General features: G+C 39.7%; 1 protein-coding gene across 2 annotated transcripts in view; it reads left to right on the top strand.

Annotated features, from left to right (window-relative positions):
- Nucleotides 1-20,335, top strand: part of mlpha (melanophilin a) — a 267,636-nt gene that overhangs the window by 1,551 nt on the left and 245,750 nt on the right. For both annotated transcript variants that reach the window (XM_034179775.1, XM_034179785.1), the window contains exon 2: nt 12,545-12,766. In XM_034179775.1, coding sequence (XP_034035666.1) covers nt 12,545-12,766 — 222 coding nt within the window. The remainder of the gene's footprint in view (nt 1-12,544; nt 12,767-20,335) is intronic.

The following is a 20,335-nucleotide window of genomic DNA, read 5'->3' as shown; positions in this document are numbered from 1 at the left end:
ATCTCCGCATGCCACAGCAGTGAGAAGCAAGCTGCACAATCCTCATCACAATTCAAGTATACTGTGTAACAAAACACCAAGTTACTATCAACAATTAGTCAAACACTTAATCACCTCTGATGTGTGCTGACAGCATGTGTCCCTCACCCTTCCTTGCTTCACGGGCTCGATGTGTCAAACCCAGGCGCGGTCCTCAGCGTCTCACAAACGAACATCACAAGGTCGAGTTCCCGGCAGTTCTGCTTGAATCACACATGCCTTAAATGCAGAACACCATCCAATTATCTGCTTCAGCTGAAAGTCTTCAAGGTTGCATGTGAGCACCAGTCACAGGTGCTACACATGATGTTGATGAGGGTGAAGGATTCTTCAGCCAGCACCTTCTCCACAGACAAATCAGTTCTCATGCCACCTGGAGAGCAAAGAAAAGAAAAGAACACCAAAATATCCAGCCACACCCCCCAACACACAACAGAAGCGGCAGGATGAAACGGCGATTATAAAGCATCACACGCCGTTGTTCGTCATCACGGGAGGTCTCTGGGAGCGCTCCCGCAATTATTCAACATGTCGAATAATTCCGGGAGCGATTCCCGGTAAAGCCGGAACTAAACCACGCCCCCTAGTGCCGGTGTTAACAACAGCATGTGATTCTTAAGACAGCCAAAAACTCTTTCGGGATGCTTCCAGGAGCTCTTACCGTCTGTGTGTAAACGGGGCTTTACCAAAGACTTTACAACCTGTCTTGAGAGCTTTGGATGTCAGCAACACACCACCATCCCCACACACTCCAAAGGACACGTTCTGGACCTAATCTGCTGCACTGGTGTCACTCCGCTCCGCTTGACCTTACAGTCGATGAACTCCCCATAACTGACCACTTTCTCATCTCATTTACAGTGAAACTCACTCTTTCCACCTCTAAAACACCACGTCTCATTTCATTCCGAAATATAAAGATACAAAGATAAAGATATATCCACTCCCTCCATCTCCTTGACGTCCACAACCTATCCACCCCTGATGATCTGGTTTCTCATTACACCAACAGTCTCCGTAATATTTTTAATTCTCTCGCTCTGTTAAAAATCAGATTGGTTTCTTTTTCCATCTCCGCCCCTTGGTTCACTCCTGACCTTCACCTCATGAAAGCCCAAGGTCGGCAACTTGAACGACTCTATAGGAAAACTGGTCTCTCTATTCACAAAGAAATGTATAATAATCCTTTTTCCAGCTCCCCACTTTCTCAGAAATCACACAGCTCATTCGAACATCCAAGTCATGGACTTGTCAGCTGGACCCCCTTCCCACTCAGTTTGTTAGAGCCTGTCTCCCCTCTCTGGTCCCTCTCATTTCTGCCATCATCCACTCCTCCCTCACCACTGGAACTCTCCCTGCTTCCTTCAAAACTGCAGGCATGACTCCAATTTTGAACAAACCTGGTGCTGACCCCTCCAACTTCAACAATTTCCATCCTGTCTCCAATCTACCCTTCATTTCCAAAAACCTTGAAAAAACAGTTGCCTCTCAGCTGCACTCTCACCTGTCCTGCAATATTCTGTACGAACAGTTCCAGTCTGGTTTCCTCCCACTCCATAGCACTTAAACAGCACTCAGTAAAATCATGAATGATCTCCTCATGGCAGCTGATTCTGGACTCCTCACCATCCTCATTCTCCTCAAGCTGACTGCAGCCTTTGATACAATTTGTCATTCCACTCTCCTCAATAGGCTCCATTCCACTGACATAACTCATTCCATTAGTCTGGTTTGCATCCTACCTCTCTGGCCGCACTCAGTTTACCCAACTCAAGTCTTTCAAATCCACTTCCTCCCCCATTACTTCAGGTGTGCCCCAAGGCTCTCTCCTGGGGCTCGTCCTTTTCATCATCATCATCAATATCTTCCGAAAATTCAACATTCATTTCCACTGTTATGCTGATGACACCCAGCTCTATCTTACCTCTAAACCCTCATCCACTCTTCCGCCCACCTCCCTTACTGATTGTATCTCTGAAATCAAACCTGGTTCACTTTAAACTTTCTTAAATTAAACAGTAGCAAAACTGAGGTTCTCCTCATTGGTACAAAATCCACTCTATCCAAAACTGACAGTTTTTCTCATCATTCCACCATTTCACCTTCACCCCAGGTTAAGAGTCTGGGTGTCATCCTTGACAGCACACTATCCTTTCAGTCCCATATTAAAAACATTACCAGGTCTGCCTACCTCCATCTACGCAACATTAATCACCTCCACCCCTGCCTTACCCCCACACTGCTGCCATCCTTGTCCACAACCTTGTTACCTCCTGTCTGGATTATTGTAACTCTTCTTTTTGGTCTCCCACACAAATCCCTCCATAAACATCAGCTGGTGCAGAATTCAGCTGCCTGTATCATAACTGGCACCCCCTTGATTCAGCATATCACTCCTGTCCTCCAACAGCTCCACTGGCCTCCGGATCAGTTTCGTATTCAACTCAAAATCCTCCTGTTAACATTCAAGGCCTTACACAATCTCGCTGCCCCATATCAGTCTGACCTCGTCCATGTCCGCGCTCCCTCCCGTTCCCTTAGATCCTCTTCCTCCATTCACCTGTCTGTCCCCTCTGCCCGTCTCACTAGTCTCTGGAATTCATTACCACCCCAAATCAGAAACATTGATTCATTTCCCCTTTTCAAAACACATCTGTTTATGACTGCTTATTCCACCAGATGTGTATTGCTCTATTTTATTGATTTAATTGTTGTTTCTTTTATTGGATTTTAAGTTTTACTGTACAGTGTCCTTGAGTGTCAAGAAAGGCACCTTTTAAATGGAATGTATTATTATTATTTCATGGATTTTATTCAAAAGTATAAACTGGGGAGTCTGTTCAGGTATGTTCACCGACCACCAGGAAACCAGGTGGCTGGTCATGTATGTTCACTGGTTCTTATTGGTCAGCCTGAGCCACACCCAGCCTTTGTGATGATGCTTTCTTTGTGACACGTGACGCACAGAGGATGTGGACTCGTGGACTGTAGCTTGACTCATGGACGTTGTGAGTTTGTTGTTGATTAAATTTTCTTCAGGAGTTTCCTGTTCTGGCGCTGCAGTGACTGAGGACTCCGTTACTTTTAAACAACTGTCGCTGGGTGGGATGACAGCATGTGTACTGACCAATAAGAGTCCGGGAAGAAGGGGAGGTGTCAAAGATTTGAGATCATCATGCTGTCAATCACCGTTACAGCATCATGACACCTCTGTGCCATCAAGCACAAAGGATAATCAACCAATCAGCTCTGCCAGTTATTTAAATAAGCACTGGCAGAATCATTTGCATTTTTACAAAAAACTAAAAAGTGAGAAAATATGTGTTTGTTTAGCTGCACACGAAGACATCATGCTGTCAGCATGTGATTCACATGCTTCATGAGGAACACCAGCATAAAAAACAGCAGTTGTTGGAACTGGTCACCACTCTGTCACAAGGCAGGAAGCAGAATGCCACGAGGTCACCGTGCTCACAAAGACGCCTGTGTGTTGCCGCGGCAAAACTCCCATCAGCTCCAAACACAGGGTCAAAACAGCTGCTGAGACGACCAACACAGACAACAAGACAGCAGGTTTGAAATCATCTTTGATAAAATGATGAAACTAATCCTTTTCACACCGGGGCTGCTCCCAGTTGCGTCACGCGTCGTTATGACGATGCCGCGTGGAAGCAACCTAGTGCCGAGACGATGCAGCTCGGCGCCACAACAGCGCAAGGGGCGCAAACAATAATTAAACGTTTAATTTTTTTGCATCCTCTGCTCAATGCAGAATTAAGTGGTTTCAGCGCAAGTCCATTGTTCCATTGTTCCCAAAGCTGCAGCTCCTTCTCTGTCTGGTGAAGAGAGGCACTGTGAAGCAACTGCAGCTTCTTCTCTCACAAATGTGTTTAAATAAAATCCATAAAAGTCCTGCTCACAGACTGATTGCCAGAGACATCCAGTAAAAAGTCCACATCTCCAGTCCACTCACGGGCGATTCATTCACATATGCACATGTGAACAATTAAAAGAAAGGAAAAAAACTGTCTGGCTGCAGGCAGTTAGTTGCTCAAACTCTCTCACCACTGTTAAAAAAGGCCAAAAAGGACATAAGTCCTGCTCACAGACTGATTGTCAGAGACAGGACATGTCCACATCAACTATAACTCCAGACATCTCCACATTTACTCACAGACAGTTCGTTCGTGGTCAAAGGAGGAAAGATAAACTATAACAGAACTCAGAGCGCAGACCTGCAGCTCAGAACAAGAACACATATAAAGTAGAAGAGAAGTCTACAGAGGCCTCAGGCCTCAGAGTGCACAGTCTGCAGACAGACTGTGCACTCTGAGGCCACGCGGCACCAGCGCAGTGCAGATCCATCCCGGTGACAAACAACGCAGGCTGTTAACATCGGCGATCGTCAAGCTGCTCATAAGTCGACCATGGGGCCTAAGAAGGTTCTCACAGCGGAGGAAGGTGACGATATTAAAAAATCTCTGGACTTTCTATCAGAGGAGATTTCTGTTGTGAAGCAGCAACAGAAATCAATTATGGATCTGGTGGAGGAGGTGAAGGCATTACGGCTCCAGAATGCCGAGAAAGACCGGCATCTGGTGCAGCTGGAAAATAGAGTGGCTGAATTGGAGCAGTACACCAGAATTAACGACGTCATCATCACAGGTCTTCATATCAAACCACGGTCCTACGCACGGGCGGTAACAGATGAGAGCGGAGGGGAGCCCAGTGAACAGGAGGTCAGCTCTGTGGAAAAACAGGTTGCTGATTTCCTCCTATCTAAAGGTATAGAAATGGATTTAAATAACATTGAAGCGTGCCACCCTCTGCCCCGGAGAAATGACGGTGATAAACGAACCGTCATCATGAGATTCATCAACAGAAAACACAAAACAGCACTGTTAAAACAAGGAAGAAAACTGAAAGGGACAAACGTATTCATCAATGAACATCTCACCAAACGGAATGCCGACATCGCCAGGAAAGCACGCTTCTTGAAGAAACAGGGAAAAATCCAGCACACATGGACTTCAAACTGTAAAATATTCATCAAACTGAACGGATCACCAGAACAAGCAAAAGTCATGGCAATAAGGAACATCGAGGAGCTGGACAAATATGAACAATAGTGTTTCTTAAAGCGAGGATCTGGACAGATATGACCAATAAGGTATGAGGACACAAACACATCACAACACCATGACACAGACCAGAGGAACCTATTCATCTACTACCTATTCATCTACATCTGGAGACAAGAAGGATATAACTCAAAGGATTGCTGATCATGGAAAAGTAGAACTGAGAACATTTAAATACACAGACCACAATGTACTGGACTTGGAGCACGATATAGACCCGGACAATAATTTCTTCTCAAATATCAATGACAGTTGTTGCTATTATACAGATGAACAGTTTAATCGGATCATTAAAACGGATAACAAATTATCAATAATCCATTTCAACAGCAGAAGTCTATATGCAAACTTTAACAACATTAAAGAATATTTAAGTCAGTTTAAAAAAATATTTAACATAATTGCTATATCAGAAACATGGATCAATGAAGATAAAGGAATGGATTTTGAACTGGATGGAAATGAATTTAATTGTGTAAACAGAAAAAATAAGAGTGGAGGAGGAGTGGCTGTGTATGTGGATAAGAACATGGATTATAAAATAGTAGACAATATGACAACTGTGATTGATAACTTATTAGAATGTATAACTATTGAAATATGTGAAGAAAAAAGCAAAAATGTATTAGTCAGCTGTATATATAGAGCACCAGGATCTAGTATTGAAACATTCACTGACTGTATGGGAAAAATGTTCTCAAAAACTAATCAAAAACTGTGTTCATTTGTGGTGACTTAAATATTGATCTGCTCAATCCAAATAAGCATAAAATAACAGATGAATTTATCAGTATAATGTACAGTATGAGTTTATATCCAAAAATCACCAGGCCAAGCAGAATTACATCCCATAGTGCCACCTTAATTGATAATATATTCAGCAATGATATTGAGAATAACACTGAGTGGATTATTAATCAATGACATTAGTGATCATCTACCAGTTTTCATCGTTTATAATAGAAACCATCGGCGGAATCAGCCAGAGGAGAAAATAAAATACAGGCGAGTGCGGACAGAGGAAAACATGAACACACTAAAGAAGGATTTACAGGAGCAAAACTGGGAAAAGGTATACAGTGAAAGTGATGTTGATAGTGCATATGAAACTTTTTTACAAATATTTACATCATTATATGATAAAAATTGTCCAATTAAACAAGACTACAGAAAACAAAAAATCCAAGCTCGACCATGGATGACGAAAGGGTTACGAAATGCATGTAATAAGAAAAATACACTGTATAGAGAATTCATAAAACTAAAGACTAAAGAGGCAGAAAATAGATATAAGAAATACAAAAACAGATTAACTAATATTATACGGGTATGTAGGAAGGAATATTATAGTAACATATTATATAATAACAAAAACAATATTAAAGGAATATGGGATATATTAAATAGCATTATCAAAAATGGTAATAAAAAACAGAGTTACCCTCAGTATTTCATTGATAATAATGTCAAGAAGGAAAATAAGGATGAGGTAGTCAACGGTTTTAATAATTTTTTTGTAAATATTGGACCAAGCTTGGCAGAAAAAATTCCCGATTCCCAACCTGAGGATTGGGATAATAATCTCATAGAAAGAAATCCCTGTTCAGCACATAGTTCAACATCACTTGCATTAATAGAATCAGTTGAGGAGATTACAAACGCCATAGACCACAAATTACATTCAGTTGGAATATTTATAGACCTTAAAAAGGCTTTTGATACAATCAATCATGACATATTAATCAATAAACTTGAACAGTATGGGATTAGGGGGTTGGTGTTGCACTGGGTGAGAAGCTACTTAAGTAACAGAAAACAGTTTGTGAAGTTGGGGGAATATACATCATCATGCTTGCACAATGCTTGTGGCGTCCCACAGGGGTCAGTATTGGGTCCAAAACTGTTTCTAATTTATATAAATGATATTGTCAATGTTTCCAAAATATTAAAATTAGTATTATTTGCAGATGACAAGCATTTTTTGTTCAGGGGGGGATTTGCAGGAGTTACTGAGGAGGATCAGTATAGAAATGGGAAAATTTAAAATATGGTTTGACAGAAACAAATTATCATTAAAGTAAAACAAAATACATGTTATTTGGCTATTGTAATACAGACATACAGGTTCAGTTACAAGTCGAGGGGGTAGATATTGAAAGGGTACATGAAAATAAGTTTCTGGGGGTGATAATAGATGATAAGATAAACTGGAAGACTCATATAAAACATATACAAAGTAAACTGTCAAGAAGCATTTCAGTTCTAAACAAAGCGAAACATATTCTGGACCACAACTCACTCCGCATTCTTTACTGCTCACTGGTTTTACCATATTTACAGTACTGTGCAGAGGTATGGGGTAATACTTATAAAGGTACAACACAATCACTATCAGTAATGCAGAAAAGAGCTATAAGAATTATTCATAATACTGGCTATAGAGATCATACAAATCCACTATTTTTACAATCCAAATTATTAAAATTCACAGACTTGGTTCATTTTCAAACAGTACAAACTGTGTATAAAGCAATAAACAATTTACTTCCAGCAAATATTAAAAATATGTTTTTTAACAGATCAGGGGATTACAGTCTGAGGGGGAAATTTAATTTAAAGCATCAGTGGGCACGAACAACATTAAAAGGTTTCTGTATTTCTGTCTGTGGGGTGAGGATGTGGAACAGATTGGGAGTGGGGCTCAAGCAATGTCCAAGCATGAACCAGTTCAAACAGCGGTACAAAAATATGGTTTTTTCTGGGTATAGGGAGGAGGAAGGGTAATGAGGGTTAGGGTGTTTTTGTTTTTTGCTTCGGCTTGTAAATGTATAGTATTTTGTATGTAAGTAGGTATGTGTAGGTGTATATTTATGTTTGTGTATATATACGTGTATATATGTATATGTGTATATATGTGTATGTATATGTGTATGTATGTTGATGTGTGTATGTATATATGTATGTGTATGTATATATATGTATATGTGTATATATGTGTGTATATGTGTATATATGTATATGTGTATATATGTGTATGTATATGTGTATGTATGTTGATGTGTGTATGTATATATATATGTATATGTGTGTATATGTGTATATATGTATATGTGTATATATATGTGTATATATGTATATGTGTATATATGTGTGTATATGTGTATATATGTATATGTGTATGTATATGTGTATGTATGTTGATGTGTGTATGTATATATATATGTATATGTGTATATATGTGTATGTATATGTGTATGTATGTTGATGTGTGTATGTATATATATATGTATATGTGTGTATATGTGTATATATGTATATGTGTATATATATGTGTATATATGTATATGTGTATATATGTGTGTATATGTGTATATATGTATATGTGTATGTATATGTGTATGTGTATGTGTATGTATGTTGATGTGTGTATGTATATATATATGTATATGTGTGTATATGTGTATATATGTATATGTGTATATATATGTGTATATATGTATATGTGTATATATGTGTGTATATGTGTATATATGTATATGTGTATATATATGTGTATATATGTATATGTGTATATATGTGTGTATATGTGTATATATGTATATGTGTATATATATGTGTATATATGTATATGTGTATATATGTGTGTATATGTGTATATATGTATATGTGTATGTATATATGTATGTGTATGTATATGTGTATATATATGTGTATATATGTATATGTGTATATATGTGTGTATATGTGTATATATGTATATGTGTATGTATATGTGTATGTATGTTGATGTGTGTATGTATATATATATGTATATGTGTATATATGTGTATGTATATGTGTATGTATGTTGATGTGTGTATGTATATATATATGTATATGTGTATATATGTGTATGTATATGTGTATGTATGTTGATGTGTGTATGTATATATATATGTATATGTGTGTATATGTGTATATATGTATATGTGTATATATATGTGTATATGTATATGTGTATATATGTGTGTATATGTGTATATATGTATATGTGTATATATATGTGTATATATGTATATGTGTATATATGTGTGTATATGTGTATATGTATATGTGTATATATATGTGTATATATGTATATGTGTATATATGTGTGTATATGTGTATATATGTATATGTGTATGTATATATGTATGTGTATGTATATGTGTATATATATGTGTATATATGTATATGTGTATATATGTGTGTATATGTGTATATATGTATATGTGTATGTATATGTGTATGTATGTTGATGTGTGTATGTATATATATATGTATATGTGTATATATGTGTATGTATATGTGTATGTATGTTGATGTGTGTATGTATATATATGTATATGTGTGTATATGTGTATATATGTATATGTGTATATATGTGTATATATGTATATATGTATATATATGTGTATATATGTATATGTGTATATATGTGTGTATATGTGTATATATGTATATGTGTATGTATATGTGTATGTATGTTGATGTGTGTATGTATATATATATGTATATGTGTGTATATGTGTGTATATGTGTATATATGTATATGTGTATATATGTGTGTATATGTGTATGTATGTTGATGTGTGTATGTATATGTGTATGTGTATGTATATATATATATATTGATATCGGTTTAGGTGTGTAGGAATCTATGTGTATATGTGGCAAAGGGTATTACTGGTTGTGGGGAAGAAGGGGTAGGGATAAATAAGCTGATGCTTCACCCTACCCCTTTTCGGACATGTTGGGTACACAGTAGGAACGTTTTTGTTGTTGTCTTTACTGATCTATCTTGTAATTGTTGTTGTATCAAATGTTCGAAATAAACAGTTTTCATTCATTCAAACATCACAGAGGCTAAAGTTTGTCCTCACCTCTCCACTGAGAACAACAACTCCTCACATCTGAACTCAAGTGACCCCAGGTAGCCAATTACGAACTTTCATGAAATCACATCAGCGAAGAGAGGAAACATATCTGAGCGTCTCATTACAGTAACTCAGAAAAGATGAAGCCTTTGTGGCTGAAGAGTGAAGCATCTTCAAGGAACTGAACAGTTCTGGTTGACTTGACTCAGCCTACTTGGTCTTTGACCCTGAAGTTCTTTGGTTTACTCTTATGCTTCATTTGTGTCTGTACACTGAGTAGAAATACCCAAAATTTCTTGAACTTTCTTTTGACCTTCAGTCTGTAGTTCAAATGATGTAGTCAGAGAGCCAGAAATGGTTCTTAGGGCCCTGTCCCACTGGTGTTTAGGAGGATTTGCATATGGATTGCGCACAAAATTGGCTCATATTCGCTTAACGTCCGCAATATGTGTGAAACATGCTTGTATGAGTCGGCCGACACCCGCACACGTCCGAAATTATCCACAGAGGCATGTTTTTCTGTTTCCAGGATTTTTGAGCTGCACAAAATTTTGGCTGTGGATGACATCCGCCTTACATACTCCATACATACTCAATACATACGCAAACATACTCCATACATACACAAATTACACAAACATACTCCATACATACTCTATGCATACACAAATTACACAAACATACTCCATACATACTCTATACATACACAAATTACACAAACATACTCCATACATACTCTCTACATACACAAACATACTCCATACATACTCTATGCATACACAAATTACACAAACATACTCCATACATACTCTATACATACACAAATTACACAAACATACTCCATACATACTCTCTACATACACAAACATACTCCATACATACTCTATGCATACACAAATTACACAAACATACTCCATACATACTCTATACATACACAAATTACACAAACATACTCCATACATACACAAATTACACAAACATACTCCATACATACTCTATACATGCACAAACATACTCTATACATACTCTATACATACACTATACATACTCCATACATACTCCATACATACTCCATACATACACCATACATACTCCATACATACACATACTCCATACATACTCTATACATACTCTATACATACACAAACATACTCCATACATACATAAACATACTCCATACATACACAAACATACTCCATACATACTCCATACATACACAAATATACTCCATACATACTCTATACATACACAAACATACTCCATACATACTCAATACATACACAAACATACTCTATAAATACTCTATACATACTCTATACATACACAAACATACTCCATACATGCACAATACATACACAAACATACTCCATACATACTCTATACATACACAAATATACTCCATACATACTCTATACATACACAAACATACTCCATACATACTCTATAAATACACAAACATACTCTATAAATACTCTATACATACTCTATACATACACAAACATACTCCATACATGCACAATACATACACAAACATACTCCATACATACACAAACATACTCCATACATACACAAACATACTCCATACATACACAATACATACACAAACATAATCTATGCGCTGTATATTCACCGTCATCTGCTGATATCCACAACTGACAGAGATTTGCGTCTTGGCAGTGGACTGGGACAGCGTGTAAAACGGATATTTTGCGTGCCCATCATGTCCACATCACAAACTAAAATAAGTTGTAGCGACTGCATACAGATTGGCCACGAATAAAGTGTTTTTATTACGTCTGCTTTGCATCTGATTTGCGGCAGATGCAAATCAGATGCGCTGTGTTCACAGCTGGACACCGTTCTTTGTTCTACCGGCTGCCACGCGCTCTGCGCTGGATGCTGCCTATATAAAATTATTATTTTGTGGCAGATTAATCATTTTATTCTGCAAATTGCCTGTTGAAAACGGCTCTAATCACCAGAAAGCATTTTGAGCCTCTAAAAAGGTAATTATTTGACTTGTTTACATTGTCAAGGCTTGATAAAACAGTTGCGTGTTTTTTCCTTCTTGTCTGCAGCTGTTACAGTATTTATTCCTGTTTATAACAGACTTCTTGTTATAATCGTTCAGACGAGCTGCGCTCTGATGTGATCCGCTGATGTCACCACTCGCCCTGTTCACTGCTTCTTTACTCCAATCAACTTGTATATAATTCATACTGGGACATTTGTCATTTTTGGCCATTTTTGTTGCGGACGACAACAAACGCCCAAAATTTGTATACTCCCCAGTGGGACAGGGCCCTTAGTAGGACTCTGAATGTCTGACAGAGGACAATCTGCTGGATTTGGCTTCGTGTGGTGTCTCCATGAAACTATGGTCCATTCAGTCATGTATCAATAAGTGCTCTCAGCTTAAGATTGTCTCATTTCTGAGCCTATTTTTTTTTGTCTCATTCCTGCTTCCAGGGAGCTGAAGACCAAGATTGAGATAGAGGATACAAAGCGTGAGCTGCTGTCTTCTCAGAACAAACTGACCGAGTCACTGTGTATCCGCTGCTTACAGCCCTTCAAGTTCTTGGTGAACAGTAGGCGGCGCTGTCTGGACTGTCACATGTTTGTCTGTAAGTCATGTAGTCACTATAACAAGAAGGAGCACAGCTGGGTGTGCGACAACTGCCGTATGACCAGGTGAGAGACCCCCACCCACCCTGGCACAGGTTCATCCAACACACATGACAAGCTGAATGTCACTGAGCACTACATGCTAAAGTGTTAGCATCGTTCCAACGAGTCATCAGCATAACAAATATGAAGCTGAATCCTCAAGTGTTCACGTCAACAGTGTTTTAGCATATCACATGGATGTGTTGTATTACATGATTGCATTTTCCACCTGCAGCAGATGTTTTGCAATGCTTCAGTTCAATTTATTTTATTTATATAGCGCCCGCACTCCGTCTTACTTGCTGTAGAAAAATTTATTCAGGACTGTATCACCAGCGTTTTGGCACTGTGGCCTTCATCAGGCAAATTGCTGATTGATTTGCCCGACAGTGCCGAAATTTTCACGTTTAGCTGGGCTTGTCCCTTATCTCCTACACACCCATTTGAGGAGTCTGACGTGCGAAGTTTTGTCTCTCATTTATATAGCACCAAAATGCAACAAAGTTGCCTCAAGGCGCTTCACACAAGTAACCAACCCCCCTGAACAAGAACACAAGCAACAGTGGTAAGAAAACTCCCTCTGGTGATACTGAGGATGAAACCCCAAGCAGCCCAGGCTCAGAGGGGTTACAAGGTTTTCACAAAGCTGAAGAAACAGGAAACAGAAAAACCTGAATAGCATCAAAAACAAAGTGCATTACTGAGGTGAGCATGCAATCACTGGTGCCACAGGCAGGGCATCGTGAGATAAATCCGGCATCCTGGGGTGCAGGGCCAGAGTCTATCCATCACCTCGTCAGCTTCTCTTTAGGAAATGCAGTCTTCATGGAAGACTGCATTTGACTGAATGTGTACGCAAGTGGGCAGACTTCATTTAAGGGGAGGACAGCACTAGGTTTCAGCCAGGTTTCACATAACCTGATCATATCTAAGTGGTGTTCCATAATCAGATCACTTATCAACAGTGATTTTGAGGACAGTGATCTTATGTTAATGAGACCCAAACTAAGGACCCCACTAGGGTTGACATTTTGACTCTTGGGATTCAGGGACAGTTCCAAAATAATATATGTAAGATACCAAAGATAAGGTTTGGGTTTGTAATGTTCCACATGGGTTGCAAGTAGCAGACATGGGCTATTTGACAGTGCAGAAACACCCTTAATTTTACTGTTATCCAGAGTAGTAAAGAGAACTAAATTTGAACATGTCCCTCTATGCTCTTCATGGGTACATCTGCAGAAACAGGACTTCCTGGCAAATAGACTACACTGTCACCATAGTGGATTTCCTGAACTAATTTCCCCGCTAGGCTAATGGATTCCACACCCACACATTAAGCCCCTTTCACATTTGTGTATTCGTGGAGCTGCGTATTGTGGTGTTGTGTTTCATTTAAATATGCCCAAAATGGGTGCGTACTCAGCCTTTTTCCATGTTCGTAGATCTGCTTGCAGGTGCGTGTGTTCACTTTTTAATGTGTGCACACAGTCATGGGTAGCTCTTGTTTCTATTTAAAACCAGTTCCCTCCCGTCGCCTGTGCAGAACAACATCACTGCACTTGGAAAACAGTGGACTGGATCATGAGGTTTCTATAGTTTCATTACTGCCACATATGTAGCCGTATTTTCACGTATTTTCTGCCTCTGTGGAAGTGTGCTCTGTTTTCTACTACACAGTGTGGTGAGGCTCAGAAACAGTCATTTAACATTATTATTATTATTATTATTTATTATTTTTGTCTTGGTGGATCATTGTCATTGTGTACAGATGCTCCTGAGTCTGGCTGTGGTAAAGGCTGCCGTGAAGAAATGCTGTGACTCTTTAAACTTTTAAAGCTCTGGTTGCTCCGATCAGGTCCGCTGATTTGATCAGACCTGATCGATCAGGTCGTCTGATGATCACACCGACATGCAGCAATGAGGCTTTTATTTTGAAGAGTCACAGCGCTTATTCAGGTTTGATCAGACACAGAGAGAGAGCGAGAGAGAAACAAAGAGAGAGAGAGTGAGGGAGAGATCGACAGAGGGAGACAGAGAGACTGAGAGAAAGAGAGAGAGAGCGCGACATTGAGAGCGCAACTGACCTGCTGTTTCTGTTGTGTTTCTGAGTTGAGGTTCGATTCCCTGTTCTGAGCACACACACGTCCATCAGTTAGATCAGCTGTTCTGAGCACACAGAGGCCCTGTGGGCTGTGTGATCATGTTCTCCAGCTGAATCATTCTGGATGCACGCACTCATTTTTTGGGATGTGTACAGGAGCACGGTGTTGCACAGACTTGCACAGAGTAACACCGTGCTGCACAGACCTGCTTTAAACTGCGTCTTTTCTGTGTCTAGCGCTCTGCGTCGAAGAAGATTAAACATGTTTCATTTCTTCCATCCTACACGCGTAGCCCTCAACTTACTGCTGCGTATAGGGAGAAAAAAGTCAACGTAGAGCTGCTAAAAGTGGGTGCAGAACTGCTCAACTTTGCGTAGACGACACACCACAATATGCAGCTCTATGAATACGCCAATGTGCAAGGGGCTTTAGTCATAAGTAGGGTTGGGTATCGAGAACCGGTTCCTTTCGGGTATTGTTAAGAAATGATTCTATCCATCAACATCAATTACCTTTTTACTTAACGATTCCCTTATCGGTCCTTCAGAGTGGCCGTTGTTTTTGGGGGTGTTTGTCAGGAAAATGATAATTTCTCTAAATTAATTATACAAGGTCTGTTAGAAAACTATCCAACCTTTTTATTTTTTGCAAAAACTATATGGATTTGAACCATGTGCGCTTGCATCAGCCAAGCTTGAACCTTCATGCACATGCGTGAGTTTTTTCACACCTGTCTGTTGCGTCATTCGCTTTGAGTGAGCACTGGTCCACCCCCCTCGTCGGATTTTCATTGTCAGGGAAATGGCTGAGCGATTGGAGCAGCGCTGAATGAAGTTTTTCCAGAAACTGTGAGAGACAGCCAGGTGGAAACCATTCAGAAGATTCAGACGGCTTTAAAGATTAAAGACGGCCCACAGCGGCGGAGAGCATGCCGCGCTCTGAGCGGCCATCGACAGGCTGAAACGACCAAACAATCATTTTCAAAATGAATGCTGTGTTGATCCGAGACGTCGTCTGACTACCAGAGAAATCGCATAAAATGTGGACATCAGCACTTTTGCAGCACATTCCACTGTTACAGGAGATTTTGTAATGAAAGACGTGCGGAGGAATTCGCGCGTAGGCACAGAGCCGCAATAGCGCACAACAAAAAGCACGTCCATGTTGGAAACCATTCGGAAGATTCAGATGGCTTTCAGTGGCTTTTCAGTCGAGTGAGTATCCGAGAAATTGTGTAACAGCTGGACATGTCACAACTTGTCCTGTGAGACTTCCAACACGGAGGTGCTTTTTGTTGATGTGCAAATTCCTCTGCACGTCTTTCATTACAAAATCTCCTGTAACAGTGGAATGTGCCGCAAAAGTGCTGATGTCCAACTCTTCTTTATTTCTCTGGTAGTCAGACGACGTCCCGGATCAACACAGCCTTCACTTTGGAAATGATCTGGTCGTTTCAGCCTGTCGATGGCCACTCAGAGCACGGAGCGCTGTGGGCCGTCTTTAATCCGTTGTAATCAATCAATCAATCAACTTTTTTCTTATATAGCGCAAAATCACAACAAACAGTTGCCCCAAGGCGCTCCATATTGTAAGGCAAGGCCATACAATAATTATGAAAAACCGCAACGGTCAAAACGACCCCCTATGAGCAAGCACCTGGCAACAGTGGGAAGGAAAAACTCCCTTTTAACAGGAAGAAACCTCCAGCAGAACCAGGCTCAGGGAGGGGCAGTCTTCTGCTGAGACTGGTTGGGGCTGAGGGAAAAAACCAGGAAAAAGACATGCCGTGAAGGGGAGCAGAGATCGATCACTAATGATTAAATGCAGAGTGATGCATACGGAGCAAAAAGAGAAAGAAACAGTGCATCATGGGAACCCCCCCACAATCTACGTCTAAAACAGCATAACCAAGGGATGGTCCAGGGTCACCCGATCCAGCCCTAACTATAAGCCTTAGCGAAAAGGAAAGTTTTAAGCCTAATCTTAAAAGTAGAGAGGGTATCTGTCTCCCTGATCTGAATTGGGAGCTGGTTCCACAGGAGAGGAGCCTGAAAGCTGAAGGCTCTGCCTCCCATTCTACTCTTACAAACCCTAGGAACTACAAGTAAGCCCGCAGTCTGAGAGCGAAGCGCTCTAATGGGGTAATATGGTACTACGAGGTCCCTAAGATAAGATGGGACCTGATTATTCAAAACCTTATAAGTAAGAAGAAGAATTTTAAATTCTATTCTAGAATTAACAGGAAGCCAATGAAGAGAGGCCAACACGGGTGAGATATGCTCTCTCCTGCTAGTCCCCGTCAGTACTCTAGCTGCAGCATTCTGAACCAACTGAAGGCTTTTCAGGGAACTTTTAGGACAACCTGATAATAATGAATTACAATAGTCCAGCCTAGAGGAAATAAACGCATGAATTAGTTTTTCAGCATCACTCTGAGACAAGACCTTTCTGATTTTAGAGATATTGCGTAAATGCAAAAAGGCAGTCCTACATATTTGTTTAATATGCGCTTTGAATGACATATCCTGATCAAAAATGACTCCAAGATTTCTCACAGTATTATTAGAGATCAGGGAAATGCCATCCAGGGTAACGATCTGGTTAGACACCATGCTTCTAAGATTTGTGGGGCCAAGTACAATAACTTCAGTTTTATCTGAGTTTAAAAGCAGGAAATTAGAGGTCATCCATGTCTTTATGTCTGTAAGACAATCCTGCAGTTTAGCTAATTGGTGTGTATCCTCTGGCTTCATGGATAGATAAAGCAGGGTATCATCTGCGTAACAATGAAAATTTAAGCAATACCGTCTAATAATACTGCCTAAGGGAAGCATGTATAAAGTGAATAAAATTGGTCCTAGCACAGAACCTTGTGGAACTCCATAATTAACTTTAGTCTGTGAAGAAGATTCCCCATTTACATGAACAAACTGTAATCTATTAGACAAATATGATTCAAACCACCGCAGCGCAGTGCCTTTAATACCTATGACATGCTCTAATCTCTGTAATAAAATTTTATGGTCAACAGTATCAAAAGCAGCACTGAGGTCCAACAGAACAAGCACAGAGATAAGTCCACTGTCCAAAGCCATAAGAAGATCATTTGTAACCTTCACTAATGCTGTTTCTGTACTATGATGAATTCTAAAACCTGACTGAAACTCTTCAAATAGACCATTCCTCTGCAGGTGATCAGTTAGCTGTTTTACAACTACCCTCTCAAGAATCTTTGAGAGAAAAGGAAGGTTGGAAATTGACCTATAATTAGCTAAGATAGCTGGGTCAAGTGATGGCTTTTTAAGTAATGGTTTAATTACTGCCACCTTAAAGGCCTGTGGTACATAACCAACTAACAAAGATAGATTGATCATATTTAAGATTGAAGCATTAAATAATGGTAGGACTTCCTTGAGCAGCCTGGCAGGAATGGGGTCCAATAAACATGCCGATGGTTTGGACGAAGCAACCAATGAAAATAACTCAGACAGAACAACCGGAGAGAAAGAGTCTAATCAAATACTGGCATCACTGAAAGCAGCCAAAGATAACGATACATCTTTGGGATGGTTATGAGTAATTTTTTCTCTAATAGTCAAAATTTTGTTAGCAAAGAAAGTCATGAAGTCATTACTAGTTAAAGTTAATGGAATACTCAGCTCAATAGAGCTCTGACTCTTTGTCAGCCTAGCTACAGTGCTGAAAAGAAACCTGAGGTTATTCTTATTTTCTTCAATTAGTGATGAGTAGAAAGATGTCCTAGCTTTACGGAGGGCTTTTTTTATAGAGCAACAAACTCTTTTTCCAGGCTAAGTGAAGATCTTCTAAATTAGTGAGACGCCATTTCCTCTCCAACTTACGGGTTATCTGCTTTAAGCTACGAGTTTGTGAGTTATACCACGGAGTCAGACACTTCTGATTTAAAGCTCTCTTTTTCTGAGGAGCTACAGCATCCAAAGTTGTCTTCAAAGAGGATGTAAAACTACTGACAAGATACTCTAACTCCCTTACAGAGTTTAGGTAGCTACTCTGCTCTGTGTTGGTATATGACATTAGAGAACATAACGAAGGAATCATATCCTTAAACCTAGTTACAGCGCTTTCTGAAAGACTTCTAGTGTAATGAAACTTATTCCCCACTGCAGGGTAGTCCATCAGAGTAAATGTAAATGTTATTAAAAAATGATCAGACAGAAGGGAGTTTTCAGGGAATACTGTTAAGTCTTCTATTTCCATACCATAAGTCAGAACAAGATCTAAGATATGATTAAAGTGGTGGGTGGACTCATTTACTTTTTGAGCAAAGCCGATAGAGTCTAATAATAGATTAAATGCAGTGTTGAGGCTGTCATTCTCAGCATCTGTGTGGATGTTAAAATCGCCCACTATAATTATCTTATCTGAGCTAAGCACTAAGTCAGACAAAAGGTCTGAAAATTCACAGAGAAACTCACAGTAACGACCAGGTGGACGATAGATAATAACAAATAAAACTGGTTTTTGGGACTTCCAATTTGGATGGACAAGACTAAGAGACAAGCTTTCAAATGAATTAAAGCTCTGTCTGGGTTTTTGATTAATTAATAAGCTGGAATGGAAGATTGCTGCTAATCCTCCGCCTCGGCCCGTGCTACGAGCATTCTGACAGTTAGTGTGACTCGGGGGTGTTGACTCATTTAAACTAACATATTCATCCTGCTGTAACCAGGTTTCTGTAAGGCGGAATAAATCAATATGTTGATCAATTATTATATCATTTACCAACAGGGACTTAGAAGAAAGAGACCTAATGTTTAATAGACCACATTTAACTGTTTTAGTCTGTGGTGCAGTTGAAGGTGCTATATTATTTTTTCTTTTTGAATTTTTATGCTTAAATAGATTTTTGCTGGTTATTGGTGGTCTGGGAGCAGGCACCGTCTCTACGGGGATGGGGTAATGAGGGGATGGCAGGGGGAGAGAAGCTGCAGAGAGGTGTATAAGACCACAGCTCTGCCTCCTGGTCCCAACGCTAGACAGTCACAGTTTGGAGGATCCAAGAAAATTGGCCAGATTTCTAGAAATGAGAGCTGCTCCATCCAAAGTGGGATGGATGCCGTCTCTCCTAACAAGACCAGGTTTTCCCCAGAAGCTTTGCCAATTATCTATGAAGCCCACCTCATTTTTTGGACACCACTCAGACAGCCAGCAATTCAAGGAGAACATGCGGCTAAACATGTCACTCCCGGTCTGATTGGGGAGGGGCCCAGAGAAAACTACAGAGTCCGACATTGTTTTTGCAAAGTTACACACCGATTTAATGTTAACTTTAGTGACCTCCGATTGGCGTAACCGAGTGTCATTACTGCCGACGTGAATTACAATCTTACCAAATTTACGCTTAGCCTTAGCCAGCAATTTCAAATGTCCTTCGATGTCGCCTGCTCTGGCCCCCGGAAGACAATTGACTATGGTTGCTGGTGTCGCTAACTTCACATTTCTCAAAACA

The sequence above is a fragment of the Thalassophryne amazonica genome, chromosome 1 (assembly GCF_902500255.1).
Source record: "Thalassophryne amazonica chromosome 1, fThaAma1.1, whole genome shotgun sequence".
Lineage (NCBI taxonomy): Eukaryota > Metazoa > Chordata > Actinopteri > Batrachoidiformes > Batrachoididae > Thalassophryne > Thalassophryne amazonica.
This window is presented reverse-complemented; position numbering and strand designations above follow the sequence as displayed.